General features: G+C 42.5%; 1 protein-coding gene across 1 annotated transcript; it reads right to left on the reverse strand.

Moving 5' to 3' along the window:
• Positions 1-2412: 2412 nt before the first annotated feature.
• LOC124991378 (proteasome subunit beta type-2-like) lies at positions 2413-15767 on the reverse strand. The gene is given in 6 exon segments (XM_047562145.1): positions 2413-2741; positions 2744-2825; positions 3175-3382; positions 9496-9700; positions 10395-10521; positions 15612-15767. Coding segments are annotated over 6 exon segments (1107 nt in total).
• Positions 15768-15969: the final 202 nt, after the last annotated feature.

Consider the following 15969-nt stretch of genomic DNA (forward strand, 5'->3'; position numbering starts at 1 on the left):
GAACTAAGAGGTTTGATTATGTCAGAGAATGTACTGCTTGGAGGGCTCAGTACCTCTGTTCTGCTGGGTTTGTCTAGGTGGTTTAACAGTGACCCAGGCAGCATTTGTAGATGTGCTCAAAGCCCGGAGGTTGCGGGGTACACAGCTAGGTGGTAACTCCCATGGGGTCAGGGCAGGCTTCCCAGAGCAGGGACAGGAGAGATGGGAGAGCTCCCAGGAAGCCTTTGAGAGAAAGTGCCCAGGTGGGGAGAAGGGAAGTGTCTTGTGGGCTAGGGATGGAACTTCTCTGAGACTTTTCTTGCATTTTTCTGAACTCATATGGTGGAGGAACTCTTTCAGTTTCTGTTTGTGCCTGTTGGGTTAAACTCTAATCAGTGCCTAAGAAAGTTGGCAGTGAGATAAAGACTCTAAAAAACATGATAGCAAAGGAAATAGAGAAGGGAAGCATCCCAGAGAAGGGAGCTGGATGCTTCCCTTATTTTCAGTCTTCAGACGAGGATCCCAAAAGAGTGAATTTGTAAAGTAGAAGAATGCACTCATAAAACCTCAGAAGAACCCTGCCTGTGCAGTGGGCATGTACCCGATCCTGTTTCCCCTGCTTGAGAGCTCACGGTGCTGCCCTTCTTTGGATCCTGGCCTGCCACCTCCGAGGAGTACACGAGTCATCAAATGTTCAAAACCTCTCTGTTGAGTCCTCCAAGTTCTTAATTTGAGATTGGTAAACAGTATACTTGGGAAATTTATAACCTTGGGGTTGAATAGTGCCCAAACACCAACCTGGTCCTGCTGGAATCTGCCCACCTGCTTTGACCTCCTAATTCTGGCTTGGCTGCCCTTGGGGAGAGGTCAATATGTGTTGGTTGTCACTCAAACTGTTATGTGCATTTAGGAATAGGTCAAGATGAACCTCACTATTATGTATAACTCTAATGCACTAATCAAAACATTTAAAAATTGTTCCTTGTGTATTCACCCAGTGAGAGGGTCCAGTTGAAACCTCAGTTTCTTAAATGGTCTCTATTTTTTCATTATGACAAACAAAATACCCTTTCACCATAGAAAGAAGACATTCTAATTGATATTTCTATAGGATTTGGTATTTGCCTTCTGCACACATTAACATACAGACTTATTGATTTCCTTTATCAATAATAACTGTATTATCATTCTGATTTTGCAGAAAAGGAAATTAAAGTCTGGATAAATTATGTGACTTTTCCAAGGTAATATAACCAACATATAGCATTTAAATCCCCTCTTAATTCTTCCTCTCGTAGAGGACAATTTTGATGTATGACTGTTTAGTTTTTGCTTATCAATCTAGTGTATCTCTTTATCTTACTTTATATATTTATCCTATTCCTATCTGTTATCATCTCTATCTAATCTATCCTCTATCTTGTATCTATCATCTATCTGCCTATCATCTGTCCATGTATGGATTCTATATCTTTCTAATCTTAGAATGATATATTTCATAACTTGCTTCCCTCAAGGAGCAATATGTTATATCAATAAATATCACTCAAAAATAATTTTAAATATTTAAAAATATGCATATATTAATTGATAAATAAGTCACAATTTACTGAAACATTTCTTATCACTAGATTTCATTGTTTGTTACTGTCCCCAGCCTCAAAAAGGCCTGAGTGGTGCACAGAATATACTGGAAAGCCCCAGCTCAGCACCAGAATTCTCATGATTCGTGTTAAAAATGAATGCATGCTTTGCATTCCATTCTATGTCTTTTTATCTAAGATACATTCATTGTTGTACATGATCTACTATGAAGAAAATTTAATGTTCCTGGACAAGTAGATGACCACTAGATGTAGGCACAGAACTTATGAAGAGGAACAACCCCAGCTGCACAGCACAATCTTAAGGCACAGGTGATGAATAACTTATTTTTGCTAGTAAAACATTACTGCCATGAGTTTATTGAATTAAATGAGGGCACATGGATTCAGACTTATCAAGACCATTCCAAAGAGGCCAGGCATGTGACCTTATCAGAAACATCAGACCAATGGATGTTGCAACCATCTCATCCAGAACCCATAGGAGGAGGGACACTGGAGACTCTGACATGGCAACACCAACCTGTCAACTTCTGGACCACCCGGTGTAAGCAACGAGTTCTCTTCCCAGGGAATTCTCCAGGCTAGAACTTCTAACTGTTGCCTGACTTCAGCTCAGCATGGTGTCCCTGAGACCATGTTAATTGTATATGTGGTCTATTATCCCCAGGTCCTATGATGGTATTTCTTTTTTCCTTTTCATCAACTTACCCATATTGTTTTATTCAGAATTAACCATCTATCCTATGAGTGCACATCTGAAAAGTAGAAAAAATTAAAGTTTCCTGTCAAAAAATATTTCCTGGCAAGTGGGAAGGAGGGTATGATGTTAGCAGTCATGTTTAAGGAAGAAAATGTTATCCAGGTCATGGATGCTGTTTTTGTTAATGATTCGAACACTGAAGGTCGGCAGATTCAAGATGAGGTACTTCTGGAGCCCCTCCAGACATTTTCTAAGAAGCTCTACTGCCCTCTCATGTGAGACAGTTGGTGTATAGTACTGGTCCAAGATACTGAGAGTCAGGAAGGCACTGTAACCATGGGCTGCAAAAGGGACTTTGGCCAAGGCAGCCAGGTAGTTCATGTAGTAGAGTGCTGGCCCCTCATGTTCATCATAGCCAGGCGGGTTCACATGATATGGGGTCCAACTCCAAAGACAGCCAGGTTTTGGCATGTGAAATTAGCTGCTTCTGTCTGAGACAACTCATGTCTATTTTGCATCTTATAAAGTTGTACATTTTTCTTTTCTTTTTTTTTTACATGTGAGTTTTTTTAATTAGGGTAAAATACACATAATGAATTTATCACTTTAACCATCTGAAAATGTACAATTCAGAGGCATTTAGTGCCTCTGTGATGTTGCACAACCTTCACCATGATCTAGTTCCAGAATATTTTCATCCCCTTCTTGGAAACTTCACATCCATAAGCAGCCACTCCTCTTGTCCCTTACTCCCAGTACCTGGATCCACTGATCTGACCACCTTTTGTGTCCAGTTTCTTTTTTTATTGTTTTTTTTCTAGTTAATTATACATGACAGCAGAAAGCATTTTAATTCATTGTACACAAATGGAGCACACAAAGTGGTACATTTTTCTGAATATATTCTTCAAACTCCACAATATCTCTAGCCTCTCCAACACCCAGGAGTAAGAGTTTTTCACTCATCTGAAACATCCTATCACTATCATCCTTCATCTGGACAATATTGCTGGCAACCATCCGGTTGGAGGCAAAAAGAACGTAGTCAGGGCCCCGGATGTCAATGAGGTACTCCAGGGTAGCAGAAGGCTGGGGTCTACAGGTTGGACCAGACACGGGACTTGCCAGTTTCTCTGCCTCACTGGTGAGACAGCACTGCCTAGCAAAACTCCACACCTGTGATGGTATTTCTGACCTGAGGCCCTTCTGGTTTTCTGAGAAAAGTTTTTGTGTATCCAATCGTGTCACTTGGTATGTTTCTCTGTTGATTTCTTGGAGGTAATGGGTTCCTTCTCTGGAATTTGTTTGTGGTTTATATTACTGGAATGGCCTCAGTGTCCAGTTGTTCCCGGGTCTGTAGTAGGTTCTGTTTGGCTGTTGAGTTATATAATTTTATCTTGGTATGTTGTTTGTTGTAGATGTGTTTTGTCTGTCGAATGTTCTAGTGTTAAATGTGAAAGAATTTCTGGCTTCTGGTGGGGCTTGATTTGGAATAAGTTTGTCACAAATGTTGTTTTGTGTGATCTGCATAGTTCTGATGGTGGTTTAAGTGTTTGTAATATGTCATGCATGTTCTGACAGTCTGCTAATGGATTCATGAATGGGATTTCTAGATGTTCTGGTACACAATTAAGTAGAACTTTTTTAATCTCATTTTTTTTTTTTTGTTGGTACCTTGAATGGTGTTGCATATGCATCTATCTGATTATATATCATTGCTAGGATTGCTAATTTCTGGTGTTAGTTGGTTTATCTAGGCCTATCTACCTTAAGGTCTCCATATTTTGTAGGATCACAGTAAGGGTTTGTTACTCTTTAGCATACTGCTATCCTGTCCCACAAATGACAGGACTCCGTTTGGGTGGCTAGTTGTGAGCTTTCACAACTCAAGGTTTAGATTGAATTTTCTGCCCAGGAGAAGATTTGTCTCATTTCATTTCAGAAATGCTTAGGGCTACAGAATTTGTTTCTCTGTCCCAAGGTGTACTAGTCAATTATATTTGTGGGTTTTTTTTTTCTTTTTGCATGAAGTTTTCCTAAGATTTTGCAATATTATTATAGCATATTCCCTATTTTCTGCTATGTTTTGAGGACTTCTATGTCCATGGTTATGATCTATTACTATTTTTTTAGTTTTAGTTGGTTTACCCCAAAGATCATTAAAATCTCTTGGATCCATGGAATAGGAGTCCCATGGTCACTATCAGTCATTATGTTATCTGGAGAATCTATTTCTCCTAAGTATTTTAAGTACTAATTATTTACCCTTATGTCTGTTCTGATCAACTTGTGATAGACTTTTTAACAATATTGCAGGGACTTCTTCTCTTGGTGCTTTATAATGGGTTTATATTCTTAGGATTCTTTAAATATAATTTTATACCCTCTGGGACTGCTACTGATAATTTTCTTCTAGCTTCCTGCTCTTTGGGGCTCCATAGATCTCCAGAGGCAAGCACTGTTTTGAACACTTCCTTTTTATTTTGATTTATCTTTCTTCCCAGAGCTAACATATTTTTCCTAGCCAGTTTTATTGTCCTCTCAGTAATTTCTTAGTACAGTATAACTCAGTATTCCACCTTTTATATGAACAGTTGTTAATGTGTGACCTGAGGTCTGTTTCCTTTCTTTTTGTACTTTGTGTATTCTTTAGCCACCAGTTTTTCATGAGTTGAGACCCTGAGCAGTGTAGCCATTTGCTTTTCTTGCTCTTTGGCCCTTGACCTTCATGGATCTGAGGTGAGCCTTCCTTCCATCACCTAGGAGTACAAGCCTGGGTTGGCAGAGTGAGTCTTTGTTCATGAGCCTCTGGTGGGTGGTGGAATTTTGTTTATATTGCCAAATGGCTTAATTTGTCTGAAAAATATTTGTGTATTTTCAATTATTTTGCCAATGAACTGTCTACTCATTGAATTCCTTCTTAACAAATGAAATCCTGCTAAGTACACCAGTTGTCCTGAGCCAACTATGCCATTACCACAGACTTACACATTTGTGGTTCCTGTCTTTCCACAGTGTCAGAATTTATTGTCAGAAATATCAATGAATTCACAAGTTACATCAGTTTCATCAACTGTACTTCACCAATTATTTCTGGTTTCACTGAGTGATCATGACCATACCAATCACAAGTTTCTATTTCATTCCAATCTTAGTTACTAGTATTTATAAACTCAAATCACATATGACACTTTAAGTGATAGTAGGTTACAGAGGCTGAGAAAAGGTTAAAGCACTCAAGGATTTAGAGGCAATAAGAATAACAAAGGCAAAGTCCATACAAATACAAAGAATCACTGAAGGTGGTCAGATAAGGGGTCAATGGAGCTGTCAAGGCCAAAGGGTCCCCATAGCAGTTTCCAAATTGATAATATCAAAATGACAGGAAAACCGTGCTAGGTCCCGGAGAATCTCCTGGAAAAAGGCCTTGTCTCTTACACTAGGTGGCCCATGATAGATTAGTTTTGTCATGCCATAGTCTCAGGTGTCCCTCCATTTTTAGGTACTTGATGAGGTGTTTGCAATGTCCTTGATCTGGTGTTTCTGATTAACACACATGCCTGGTTTCTTTGGTATGGTCTTGATAAGTCTGAGTGTATGTGACCCTGATTTAATTCTGTAAGTTCACAGATGGTGAATTTTTATTAGCACAAATAAGGTCTGCCTGCCTACTTGTTTGCTTGCTTTCTCTCTTTTCCTCCCTCTTTCTCTCTCTTTCTTTCTTGCTTTCATCAGTCTGAGCCTTATGAATGTGCTGTGAAGCTTGGGTTGTTCTTCTTGATGAGTTCTGTGTGTCCAACATCTGGTGGTCATCTATGAGCCTACACAAGGTGCCACCTCATTCTACCTGAGTACTTGAGTTCCACCTGCTCTCTATACTGTGCTATTCCTACTTGTGGGAGCCTGAGGTTTGGTTCTGGGGACATAAAGCCTGAGTCTAATTGCTCCTAACTTCTCTGAAGTCTCCCTTAATCCATTTCAATGTCAAATGGAATGGAGGTTTTCATAGTCATAATAGCTGTATCCACTTTGAGTAGCTATGGTGCAGCATTAAATTTTCTTCATTGTAAGTCATGTGAAATAATGCACATATCTCAGATAAAAAGACATAGAGTGGAATGTAAAGCATGCATCCATTTTTAACATGGATCATGAGAATTCTAGTTGGTGTAGGGAGTGATGTGGGAGGGTTTTACAGAACATTCTGTGCACAGCTCAGGTCTTGGTGAAGTGGAGTGGGGGAGAGGGAGGGTGGAGGAGTTTTGGGGAATCCCAGAATGACAGTGGCTATGGCATATGTTTCTCAAGTACCTGGGCCCCTAATGTTCATAGTCTGCACTTGAACTTTTTATGAATGGGATTAAGTGCAGGTGACATAAGAGAAAAGAAATTAGGTAGCTATTTTAGAAAATGAGCAAGTGGGCCTCTTCATTTACAACCACATTGCATTTCTCATCTCTGAAGTAGTTCTCATTCTGGGCCTGGGTGTCTGCCTGGCTCTCATGAGGTTGCTGGTGGTGGCTTGCTCTGTCCAACCTCTCTCTGGGTTTTCCCCTCTGTATAACATCCTCCAATGCAGGGGACCATGCCACTTCCTGCTTGTACAGCTCCCCAGAGCCCCACAAACTGACTGTAACCCAGTTGGGTGGTTGGCACTTTAATATCACCATAGCCAAGTCACACAGCTCCCTCCTGGGGACCAGCTCAGCTCATGCCCTCAGTTGTGTGGTTCACTTAGTTTCACCCCAGCTCTGAACTGTCACCATCAGTTTGATAAGTCTGGATATGACCATGTGCGTATGTGCCCTGACTTAATTCAATAAATTCACAGATGGTAATTTTTATTAGCACAAATCAGTTACTTATCGGTCTGTGCCTTAGAATTGTGCTGTGCAGCTGGTTGTGTTCTTCTTGATAAGTTCTGTGTGTCTAACATCTGGTAGTTATCAACTTGCCCAGGCAAGGGGTCAAATCAGTCTGCCTGAGCACTTGTGCTCAAAATGGAGCATCTCAGGGCAGGGCACAATCTGCTGTCTGCACAGAGCATAGAACTGAGGGGTGGGCCCTTCCAGATGCTCACTGAACAATTATTTTACTCAAGTGATTTCATCTTCCCTACAGTGCCTTCTGGCAGGGACAGCAGTCATCCTATCTTGCAAGGAGGAACTGGGGGCTGAAGATGATGATCTTTCAGGATAGTTTCCTTGGATACAATCACGTTCTAGATGTCATGTCCAGGCTGGTTCTCCAAGATTGGCCTTGGGAGTGGACCCAGCCTCAGGGGAGTAACTTGGCCCGCTTGTCCTTCACATCGCCTTTGTGGTCATTTGCTAATTGTGCTTTCATTTCCCAGAGTTAAGGAACAGTACACAAAGCCCCTTTCATTCTGCAGAGCCAATTTGTTTAGATAGGGTCTCAGAGAGTCAGCAGCATTGTGAGGGGGCAGCCCTGGCTCAGTCCTCTTCTTCTCCCTCCTGCCTGCACAGGAAATGGAAACCCACACACAATTGGCCTGTTGTGTAGGTGCAGGGATGACCATTGGGAGGTGCCTTAGTCTCCAGAGATGGGGGTGTCAGCAGCACAACCAAATACTCCCCAATTACTTAGAATCAATGTACTCTCTCCCTCACTGGATTTCTCTAACAAGTCATGTCCAACATCATTCTCAGTTTTCTCTGCCTCCATACCATGCTATGCTAAAAATGTTCATTGGTGTCCCCCCTGTGAAGGTTGGTGATGCTCCTGTGCCTACAGGGTGAGGGGCAGCACCAGGGGACTGGTTCTGATCCTGGAGTGACCCTTTAGGAAAGTTCCTCTGTTCTAGGATTCTGGTAAGACTTCTGTTCTTCGTGGGAAGTACTGGAGAAGCTTTTAGAATAAAAATAGCCTGAAACTGAAAATCAGAATCAGGGCCCCTGGTCAATCTTGCCATCTATCTTGAATGGGTAAGTGGATTTACATGGGTGTTTGTCACTTCCCTGATGCCCGCTAAAGTCTGAACCTGGGGATGGCAGGAGAGGGGAGAGGGGATCATAAACTGAATTAATTGATACCCTTTGCCTGAGCTTTGGGTGTACAGGGGGTTATGGGTGGTCAACAGTGGATCTGTACTGACTCTCCTGGGAAGGATAAGACCTGACTGGTGGGTACAGCAAGCATGTGGAATGCTGTGTTCAAAGGCTGGAGACATCAACAAGTCACTTTGTAAATAGGGGTGCCTGTAATACACCGTCAGCTCTTAAACTGTTCCTGTGCAGCCAGGTGCCAAAGATATCCACATAGTCAAATGATGTTGATCCCTTCCAGAAGTAAATGATGGCGGTGCTATTGGCCCAATACCTACCAGGCATTGGCCATCAACACAGCAAATGCGTTATGCCTGCATTACACATCCTCATTCTCAAAGTCATCATTTGAAGGGAGGTCTTATCTTCTTTTTAAAGCAGAGATTCAGTGACATTTCTGCAGACACATATCTAGTTGGTGTTGGGGCTGAGATGGTGGGACTGGGACTCAGATCTGGTCTCCCTTCTTCTTGAAGGTGTCCTTATCCTTAGGCATTTATCTTTCACTAGGGGAAGATGAGGACCAAAAACAATAAAACATTGGTGTGAAAACTCCATCCAAAATGGATAGGAGTATCCACTTTCCCAGGTAGGGACCATACAGCAGCTTGGGGCACTGAGCTTCCAAGGGCCAGCAAGACATGCATATCTCACCTCTAAGTTCCCAGTAAGGCTGGTATGTTCCACTGTAATTTCTATTTCCCTTCAAGGGTGCTGAGATTCTGAGGAAAATGTTGAGACATACAACTTACTGTGGTTCATATATGTGGTCAGAGTACCCACGGTTTGCAGATCTCACAGTCACTGTCTTAGTTTCCCCAATTTATTGCCAGAAGTTTCCTCTCCCAGACACTATCAGAGGAAAGGTTTAGATGAGACCCATGGAGAAGGGAAGCTTGGGCCCTTTGGGTGGTTATGGGAGAGATGGCAGTGGGCTCTCTTTGGGTTTGCTAGTTTAGAAGAGGAGGTGTAAAGTAAGATTAGACAATGTGGTTAGGACTGTTGGTGTGGAGTGAAGCATCCACCCGGGTCCCCCATAACTCAACTGGGGATGCTCCGTGAGGGAGCACCCAGCCTCAGCATGACAGCTTTGTGGGCCCTCGGGAAGAACCTTCCAGCTCTGGGGTACCCTGGGCCACCTCACCTACCACCTGCCATGGTGGTTGGTGGGGAATGCAGAACAAGTGGCTGCAGGGCACTGTCATGGGCTCCATGCCTGAATTTGCTGGGCAACCATGGTTGTTTCCATTCCTTCTTTCCTTTGCTCTCCAAAGCTTCTGATGATCTAGGACTCCAAGATTTGAAACCTTGCCCCATGCAACAGATACTGCCAATGCCCTCTGGTTGAACTATCAAGGGCCAAAGTGAGCATTATGGGTGAAGAATTTGGCAAAATTACATGGTGGTGTAACCAGAGAAACTATGAAAAACATCCCTGAAGCAGCCACAAATGAGGAGGTGAAGAGACACACTTGCTTGTTTCATGGAAAAGGCAGCATTTTATTGGGTACAAAACCTCAGGTTTTTGATCCCAAAGTGAGCCACAGTTTGAATTCTGCAGTTTTTCTATCCATCTTGGGTGAGAATTGCTGCTTCTTTATTCTGTTTTAAAGGGACTCATGGGGATCCCCACGCTATAATCACTGGAAATAAATAGGGGTTGTAGACAGTCTTCAAAATTGGCAGATGTTGTCTCAATGGGGTGTTGGTAGATTCACGTACAAGAATTATTTCATGACGATCACAGTGCTGGATCACAACTGGATGGAATCCAGATCTCTGTAGACAAGACCTGGAGTCCCTTGAGGGTGAGTTGGCAGTTTACAGTGCTTGTCTCTTTCACAGTGATGCTGTCTGCAGAACCTGTTGCAGCTGGGACTGCCTGAGAACCTGGAGTCCTGGTTTCAGGTTGGCATTACAGGGCTATATGGCGTTATAGGGTTAACACATGCCTGTGGCCTGCATAGAATGAAGGCAGTGAGTCACCTCTCAGGCATTCATCCTTTCAGGGTTCCTGCACTTTCTGATATTTAATTTCCTCACTTTGTTTGAGAAACAGAGGAGAATGTCGATTCGTGATGCAGTGGAACACCTCTACCGGCGTCAGTGTCTGAATGACCAGTGACAGTGTAGTTGCCTTGGCAATGGAAATGGTCACCCACGCAAACATCTGGAGGTACAATGTGAGAGTCACGCAAGCAAGAAACTTTTTACTGGGAGCACGCCATGTGGGGATGTGTGTTCAGACTCCTGGGACAGCTCAGATCATGGGGAAGGTCAGAGAAATCCCAGGCTCAGAGGAATCTGAGACAGCAATCCAGTCCAACCTTTACTCCAGATTCCTTAAAACAAAAAGCAAACTAGGATACATTCAAACCCCTTTCTTGTGGCATTCTGCAAGTCTTGAAAAGTATTTCCTTCCTTGGTGTCTCATTGTCCTAAATAGTCTCTTTCAATAACAGTGGCAGGGACACAGGGTTTTTGTGACTACTTAAGTCTTGGCAGCCAGAATGGGGTCCCAGGAGGGTCAGCATTTGGGGGACGACAGGTTTTGGTGCAGGTATCTGTGACTGAAGCTGGCTACTACACTTGGCTCTTTGTGGGGTGGTTGTCTGGAGTTAGGGGACAGGAGTGAGCAGGACCTGTCCTGGGAGGATCTTGGGCAGTGGAGGAGGCCATACATGACTGTGAATGGCCCCAAGGCTCCGGATAAGCCTTTGTGTGTGTGTGTGTGTGTGGGGGTATGTGCAGGAAGCTGGAGAAGGTCTCTACTGTTTATTATTTCCTTATTTAATCAGACTTCTCCTGGGCATCATGTATCAGTAGATAACTTGCTGAGTGGGATGGGAGATGGGTACAGATATAAGTGGACCATATTCCCATTTGTAGACCTCTCAGTTAGGTGTGGTATGGCTGGTACAGGTGAGACTGAGTCCAGTGGGGTGGAGCTATAGCCTGGGTAGGGTGGGCTCTCCTGGATTGGCAGGACCCAACCCCAGCCTGTCCTCCAAGAAGTCCCCCTGTCCTTGCTTCAGGGTGACAATATTGTCAATACTTTTTGTAGACGAATGGCCCAGAAGCCCTTTATCCATCATACCATGATGGGTCATGAGTGTCCTCTCATATTTTTGACCTTTGTGGCCTTCCTCATGGGAGAACCCACATCAGGTCACTTTTGTCCTTGCTGTGCCTCACAATGCTGGTAGCTAGAAGGAAGTTAAGGTCAAGTGGGGGCTAAGGTGTTTGGTAGCACAGGTGGACTGAGAGTCTATGACATTGGTCTTGAGTTTTCCCATCATGGATGGTTGGCCTCCCAGGTCTGTGGTGAGGAATGACTCAGATGTTCACTGAATGGGGCCAGGTGTCAATGAACGGGGAAGAACAGAAACTGAGAGCCAATCAATGTGAACCATTGCAATAAATTGGCAGCGTAATTCCATGTCTGTTAAATCTAACAAGAACTGGGGTTTGTTTTGCATGTCTTTATTTTATTTTCTACTTGTAGAAATATTTTTATTTTATAAATGGAGCAGTTTCCAAAGGATTGGAAATTACAACACCTGGGTCCTTTCAACATGGGTGCTCTGAGAGGCAGTGAGCTAATGCAGATAACTGGGCAGGGCCTAGTAACACAGGGCAGTGAGCTAACACAGGTAGCACAGGTGAAATATGTAATAGGGCAGTTAGCTAATACAGGTATCAGGTTATACAGATAACTGATGTAACACATAGCAGCAGGCTACCACAGATAACAGGTAACTCATGTAATACAGGGCAGTGGCCTAACACAGGTAGTGGCACCGGGCAGTGGGCTAGCAGAGGGAACAGGTTACAGAGGGAACACAGGGTAGTGGACTAACAGCTAACTCAGTTACTTAGCTCAGGTGTGTTCCTGAGGCTCTTGAAGTGGGCTGGTGGTCCAAGTGGGTTCCTGGGGTCCTTTCATCAGTGTTCTGGTGCAGGAAGGCTGTGGGTCCCTTTAGCCCAAGAGCACAGATGTACTCCCACCTTAGACCACTAGGCCAGGCCCCTCTGTGTGGGTGGAGGCTGCTCAGAGCCCTTCTGCCTACTACTCTGAGAGCAAGTAAGGTTTTTCTTGTTCTGCCTGTCTGCTGTTATTTGTCACATGAAGTATTTTAGAGGGGTTCTGTGTTTTTTACCTACTATAACATTCACTGAGGAGAGAATTAGGCTCAGGGCAAATCCATCCCTGCATTGAGTCTCCCTTTTCCATTAGTAGAGGGACAAGGAGCTGGTGAGAGGCCACTAAACTTCCCTCCTGGTGGGATATGTGAGCTTAGGGATTACCAAGCAGCTGCTGAATTTTGCTGCCTGGGCTTTCCTGTGCTTCTCTCTGGACCAGGGCACACATCTGGCCTGGTCCTGTCTCCCCTGCCCATATCTGGCTATGCCCACGCCTGGCCACACCTACCCTCCCATCCAGTTTGGAGACCAGGCCCCCTCCTCTGCATTTCTACTATACCTTTTGTGGTGCATCTTAAAACAGATGTCTTGTGTGGTGGGGGTGGGCAGGTTTTCCATCTCCCAAGAGAAGTTTATGGAATTTGTCTTAAAGGGTTAATCAAGAGAAATCATTATTCAGGTATGAATAAAGCATTAACTGCTTGTGTCTAATTTGGCACTTGGCAACACATGTGGCGTTACCAGGGTCCACAGGAGTGACCCTGGGAGGGACCTCCAGAGTGTGCTGAGTTTGCTGTCATGAGATCCTGAAAGATGACCTAGCTCAAAACATGAATGGTATCAATCTACATTGTGCACAACCTTAGAAACCAAAAGATGTACCCCATTTATGTACAATGAATCAAAATGCAGCCTGTAAAAATAAAAAAAAATTTTAAAAATAAAGAAAAAACTTGATATATACTTTAAGCTCCTATTATCGCAGGTCTCTATTACAGCTGAACCTGATACCTAACTTATGCAATGTTTTCCTAGGAGAGTGGCCTTCAAACTTTAGTCTGCATCAGAATCATCTAGGGGGTGAACTCTGCATCATAATCACCATGAGATCATTGCACCTAACAAAAGTGACGATTCCTTAACATGACTGTGTCCAGTTTCAAAATATGGATCAAATATGCAGCAAATATGTTTTTTGTGTTCACAAAAGAAAAAAAAATTCAAACTTCTTCAGCAGCAAAAATATTCCTTCCTGAATTCTTATGTAGTACTCCAATGTATGAAATTTCAGTGAAAAGCAAGATAGTATTTTGTAAGTTTTCCTTTGAAATCTTAAGTTAGATAGTGTTTATTTATTTTTGATTAAGCTAACTGACAAACCAAAGGCTCTTTAGATGAACCTATATATTTTTAGTTGTTTTACTCTTCCCCATGATTTGATTGGCTTCAAAATTTCCCCTTCCCCTGGAAAAAAAAATCTCAATTTATAAAGATAAGTAGTAACATAATGTTTAGAATTTTTCTTGAGAAGATACTTTTGATTTCCAATTTAAGTGCCATAGAAGAACCTCCTAATTAAAAGTATGCTTAAAAGAATTTAAAATATACTTGTGTAGGAGTAAGGAAGAAATATTTTATAAATTGAGTTAAAATTCTCAGAAAATTAGTCATTTTAACCTTTTTAAAGTGCTTTTAGTACCTTCGATAAGTAATGGATAGACATGAGAAGTGGGAACATGGGAACATGAGCTTAAGGGGATAATTCTGTAAACCGGACCCACTGTGATGACCCCCCAAATGCTTTCTTTTAAAAAGATGCTTACCACATCCCTGCCTGGCTTAAGTCAATAGGATGTGCTACATTCTTCAGTGAATCACCTATCTGTAGGAGAAATGCAGACCCAAAAAGTCTCTTCTCTGCTAATAACACAAATTACCCTGAAAGCATCAGGAGACTTTTGTGATCCTTAAACAAACCAGTTTCCAGAACTCAGGGAGATAGGGATAATCCCCCCTAACCATGAAATCTGGAAGAACAAATTCCAATTAGAAGCGGTCAACATGGGCCGAAGTGACCCAGCATTGCCCTGGAGCTTTACCAAGCACAGTAGGGACTTAAAAGTTGGATGCAACCCTGCTCTCAGTGAAAAGTCAAGAGGTAGATCTGGGTGGTACTCTCTGGAACTTTCCTGGGGACTCCCCGCCATGAAACTGGGGGGCAGGAGGGGCATGCTGTCCTCCTGATAGGATCTGCTCTCTCCCTTGAGAGTGTTCCCCTTTTCCCTTTTTCTAGTCCTCCTAATAAACTCATGCCTGTTACTCTGAGTGATATGTCTGAACTCTTTTTGGTGTGATCACAAGAACCCATAGAAGAGGATTCCTGCAACCACCTTGTTTCTGTGGACAAGTCTTCTCTATGACAAATTCATGACATTGGGCAAATATCCTCACTAATTGCAGAATGTTTTCATCACCCTGTAAAGAAGTCCTGTCCTCATTAATTATGCATATGCTCACAAAAATTTTGAAGTAGTTAAAAAGTATTAAAGTGAAATAGAAGCAATTTGGAATAATCAAGATGGTTTTAGTTTGTGATGAATGCCATTAAGGTAAAGTGGTAAAGAATGGCAGGGAATCGTGACCCTTGATTTAAGACTTGAATAATGTGAAGGAGTGGACCACATGAAAGGCAATGGAGGGAGCTGAAGGTGGGGTAAAGAGTCCATGCAAAGACCCAGAGGTAGGAATGAAATCTGTGGATTTGACAGAAATAAGACCCATGTTCTTAGAAGGGAACTTATCCAGGGCCTGTATGGTTCCTTGAGGCTTGGGGTACCCTTTAAAATCAGTGTTGGGGGGCATTGACTTGGGGTCCGACCATTATCATGGTCAAGCTCTGCATGTAATACTGTGAAAATACAGGGCACACATATCTGATGGAAGGCAGGAGGTCATGAGGTCATGCTGAAGAATTTGAATAGTTTCCCTCCCTATCTGCGGAGGTATGTTCCAAGACCCCTAGTGGATGTCTGAAACTGAGGCTAGCACCACAACTTATATATAATATGTTTTTTTCCTATACATATATATCTATGATAAAGTTTAATTTACAGATTGGCACATTAAGAGTTTAACAATAATAACAAAATACAATGATTATAATAATATTCTTTAATAAAAATATGTGAATGTGTTTTTTTCTCTCTTGAAATATTTTATTATAATCTCACTCTTTTCACATAAGGAAGCACATTATAGCTTCTCTTTGGTTTATTGGAATTGCCAAAATCACTACCTTCGTGTTTTGGGGCCATCGTTAAGTAAAATAAGACTTACCCGAGCATAAGCACTGGTACCTTGACTATCAATTTGATAACTTAAGACGGCAACTACATGTCTAGTGGGTGTGTTGTGGACCCTGTAGATGTGCTGGACAAAGGGATGAGTCACATCCTGGGCAGGATGGAGTAGGATGGCATGGGATTTTATCATACTACTCAGAATGGTGTGTAATTTAAAACTTATAATCTGTTTACATCTGGAATTTTCCATGTCATACTTTCAGACCATGGTTGACTACAGAAACAAAACCCTGGATAAGGTGGGGGGAGGTCATCACAGTTATTTCACAAAAAATGGTCTGTGAGAGAGTCAACTGTAAAATGCAGGAGTTCAGCGTAAGTCCTTTTCTGTG

This window comes from Sciurus carolinensis, chromosome 8 (assembly GCF_902686445.1).
Source record: "Sciurus carolinensis chromosome 8, mSciCar1.2, whole genome shotgun sequence".
Classification (NCBI taxonomy): Eukaryota; Metazoa; Chordata; class Mammalia; order Rodentia; family Sciuridae; genus Sciurus; species Sciurus carolinensis.